Genomic DNA, 3,778 nt, shown 5'->3' with positions numbered 1-3,778 from the left:
ATGAACAGATTAAAAATAAGATGCAACATAACAGCTGTGGATTCGTCTCTACATGTTTTGTGCTCGTTAACTGGCTGCTGCTCAGGATTCTGCTCGTCTGTGGTTTGGATCYCTGTCATTACGGACAGTCCAACACTTTGCTCCTTCTCATRATGACGCGAACTGAGAAGTCGTGTTGCTTCAGCCTTGAGATGTGAAAGCAGCTCATTCCTGCCGCTTTTCCTCTTTGTGTTTGTTAATCTCCACATTTCACCTGAGCAAATATTTAGCAGCAGCAGCAGCAATCATTTCCCCTGCAGACGGATTTGGTCTGCGTGGTTCTGAGCGTATGGAAAGTGTCGAGGCCGTCCGGGTTGGGCCGTCCAGCTGGAGACCAAAGGTAAAATCTGAATTTTATAACAGGCCTGTCGCGATAAACAATAAATCAATTAATTACATAACAAAAGAAAATGATCGACCTCATTTTAATGTATCGACTTTATCGTTTCTTCCTGCCTTTTTCTCTTCATATTGATGACACTGCAAATAATGCGCCAATATTTCCACATACTGACTTTGATATGATTCCCCATCATCATTGTCTTCTGTTTTAATAACTTWATATTTKAATATGCTGTTTTAAAATAGTTCAACCTTTTTATCTGTCCACATAAACAAACCGCCTGGCGCCAACTAACTGCTGGTTTCTGATTGGTTGACAGGTTTTCGCTGTGCCCTACACTGCCCCCTACGGGTTTGGCTCATTTCTGTAGTTCATGTGGATGAAAACTTTCCGAAAAGAAAAATATTTTGTAATTGCTGTGGCAGATATTTGTTTTTATAAACACCGGACGATGTGTGAGGTTCTGACGCCACTTCCTGTGTTTCTCTGTTTATTAGAAGGTGATTTGCTTTCAGCGGATCATTTGCTGTAACGATGCTCCAGTATAACCTGATCCAGAGCCTCAGACTGGTTCGGTTTCCAGTCAGWGAAGCTTCTCGCCGCCGTCTCACCTGTAAACCAGCGAGTCATCYTGGCTGCCGTTGTACTGGATCTGGAACATCCTGATGCCGGGAATGTTCCTCTGGAAGTTGAACTTGATGAGCGCGGTGGACGACCTGGCCTCGGCCGTCACCACCCGCTTGTCCACGCCGCCCTTCACGTCGCCCGTCACGTTGCTGCCGTTGGCGCCGCCTCGGGTCGACGTGGAAATGTCTGACGAACCCGGATCGGGTTCCTGGATGTTGTTGGTGTTGTTGGAGATGTGAGGCAGTTTGATTATGACCAGCTCCACGGTTTGGTGGGCTTCGCCGGCCGGGTTGGACGAGATGCAGGTGAAGGAGCCCGTGTCTTTCACAGTGCTGATGAGGATGTCCAGAGTCCCGTTGCTGTAAACCAAGGTTCTGGAGGAGTTGGACACCAGTTTGCCTTCAGGAGAGATCCAGTGAATGGCTGGTTCTGGATCGCCTCTTGCCTTACACCTTTAGTGATACAGAACCAGATCAAATGGGCTCATTAGAGAGGAAGCAGAATGAGGCTGAGGTAGATCAGACATGAGCAATAAAAGTAAAACGTGTCGGATTAATCGCATTCCCTCTGGGACTTGATGGGACTGAACATCAAGAAGACGTTTTCTCCAACTTSTTGATGGAGAAAACAGGAAAAGTCTTTAAATAAAACTCTATAAATCATTTCTAGTTGCATGAAGATAATTTAGTAAATATTTCCCTTCAATTAGAACATGAACATTGCAAATAGACCAGTTTTAAAGAAACCAAATCTGGACTCAGTACAGGCTACAATCCAGGTTTTGGATAAAGYTTCTGTCGTGCTGTTCAGCAGCTCTTCTCGGCTCCAGAGCTCGTACCTGAGAGCGACTCTCTGTCCTTCCAGGACTCTCATCTCATGGGAGAATCTGGTGATGAGCGGCGGCTCACAGAGGAACTCCTCCTCAGAGATGGACCAGAAGTATCGGCCAGCCAGGTGCTCAGGTGTGGCGCAGGTCTCCAGGTCGTCCTCCCTCTTCAGCCTCCGCAGCCAGAGTAACTCACAGTTACAGTGGAGGGGATTTCCTCCAAACGACAGCGCGAAGGACGAGGGAGTCATCTCCCCTGATGTGGCTAGGACCTGGAGGATCAACRGCCAKAAACATTTAAATGTCAGAAAACAAAACCAAAGAAACATTTAGAAGAAACTGGAGACAAGCACCATTCCTCTGACAATGTTTAGCCTCTTCTGCTCCTGAACAGTTTAAACAAAGATSCTGTTTTAGAAATGAACTCAAAGTTCTGCTGTCACTCTGGTTTCTGGCTGCTGGTGAGTTTTGGGTTCRACCTGTTTGCTTTGTACCTGCGCCCGCTGAAACAGGGGGTCTGGTGGCAGCTTCTGGAGTTTGTTGGAGGTGACGTCCAGCCGGTTGAGTTTCTGCAGAAGGGAAAAGGTTCCCTCTGGAATGTAATCCAGCATGTTGTGGTCTAAGCTCAGCGTGTGGAGGCTTGTCATTCTCTGCATAAGGAAGAGAAAGATACATATTTTTTAATTTCCTTTGCTTTCACTAGAGATGTTTCATTGACAAGGTTATCGATGGAGGAAGGTGGAGAAATAAAACCACATTTTTATATGTTATCCCCAATTTTCATAGTAAAAGTGCCATCTTTTTTAAAATAGGAGTTTTTGATTCATCCATAATTGACTTTAATCGTTTAGCCTGAATGTGCAGCGCGACCTGAATGGCCTCCCATGGAATAGAGTCCAGGTTGTTGTAGCTGAGGTCCAGCTCCTCCAGCGCCAGCAGGTCGTTGAACGCTCCCTGATGGATCAGCACCAGCTGGTTGTTGTTGAGGATCAGGTGGTGAAGCTTTGACATCCCGCTGAACGTGTCGTTGCCGATCCTCGTCAGACGGTTACTGCAGCACAGAAACAACAAAGATGGAATAATCCAAGCATTTCCACCGCCGGCGCGTTCTCCACTGCTCCCTGTTGACGTCTTACCTGTTGAGGTGTAGCGCTCGGAGATTTTCTAGATCTGAGAAGGCATGAGGTGTGATGTATGAGATGGTGTTTCTGGATAATGTCAGGTCCACCAGCCGCGTCATGTTTGCAAAGTCTTTCCTTTTCACGCTGTTGACACAAACCAGAGAGTAATTAAACATCAGACAACCCAGCAGAGCTGCTTTACCAAAYTTTACCGTCTGTCTGCTGAATGCTTAACTCCTACAGTAAGGATCAAATGCACAGAAAACGTAAATGAGTAAATGGTGGAAACCTCTTTCATACAAAAGGTTTCACACGTGTCATCCTTCACAGCTGCAGGCATGAAGAGTTTTCTGTCATTCTGTGCCATCTTGAGCTGCTCCAGTGACTGTGAACCGACCATGACTTCCTCCAGGGCCTGGAAGAGCCTCTTCTACCCAAACGGGTTCATTTGCATCCTGTGGCAGCCGAGTTTGTTCCCACAATCAAGCGATCTCTGCCTTCTACTCCAATATTGATTTATATTCACCAGAAGATTCTGGCGCTGTCGCCTCGTGATGCTGTAGATTAATGTCTCTGCACCCAGTTTTGTTTCTCCTCACTGCAAAGGACTCAATTTATCTTCCATTTGTCAGTGTTACAGGGATCATTGCTGCTACTGCTGTTCACTGAATATATGATCAGAGGACAGCAAAGTCTCTCTGGCCTGACTGGCAGACATGCAGTGGGCAAAGTGAATGAGCCACTTTCATATATGGGAGCAATGATGGACTGCTTTGGATCCATGTGTCAGAATGGTCCAGTCAAAGTCCAGACATAAAATCC

At 46.4% G+C, this 3,778-nt stretch overlaps 1 protein-coding gene across 1 annotated transcript in view; it reads right to left on the bottom strand.

Moving 5' to 3' along the window:
* The window catches only part of lrfn5a (leucine rich repeat and fibronectin type III domain containing 5a), a 39,961-nt gene that overhangs the window by 11,692 nt on the left and 24,491 nt on the right, over nt 1-3,778 (bottom strand). Inside the window, exons 3-7 of the mRNA XM_008401924.2 lie at nt 2,972-3,100; nt 2,706-2,886; nt 2,330-2,485; nt 1,848-2,107; nt 994-1,461 (exon numbers count right to left, since the gene is read on the bottom strand). Coding sequence (XP_008400146.1) covers nt 994-1,461; nt 1,848-2,107; nt 2,330-2,485; nt 2,706-2,886; nt 2,972-3,100 — 1,194 coding nt within the window. The remainder of the gene's footprint in view (nt 1-993; nt 1,462-1,847; nt 2,108-2,329; nt 2,486-2,705; nt 2,887-2,971; nt 3,101-3,778) is intronic.

This window comes from Poecilia reticulata, unplaced genomic scaffold (genome assembly GCF_000633615.1).
Source record: "Poecilia reticulata strain Guanapo unplaced genomic scaffold, Guppy_female_1.0+MT scaffold_145, whole genome shotgun sequence".
Lineage (NCBI taxonomy): Eukaryota > Metazoa > Chordata > Actinopteri > Cyprinodontiformes > Poeciliidae > Poecilia > Poecilia reticulata.
Note: the sequence above shows the minus strand (reverse complement) of the source record. Positions and strands in the feature narration are given on the sequence as shown.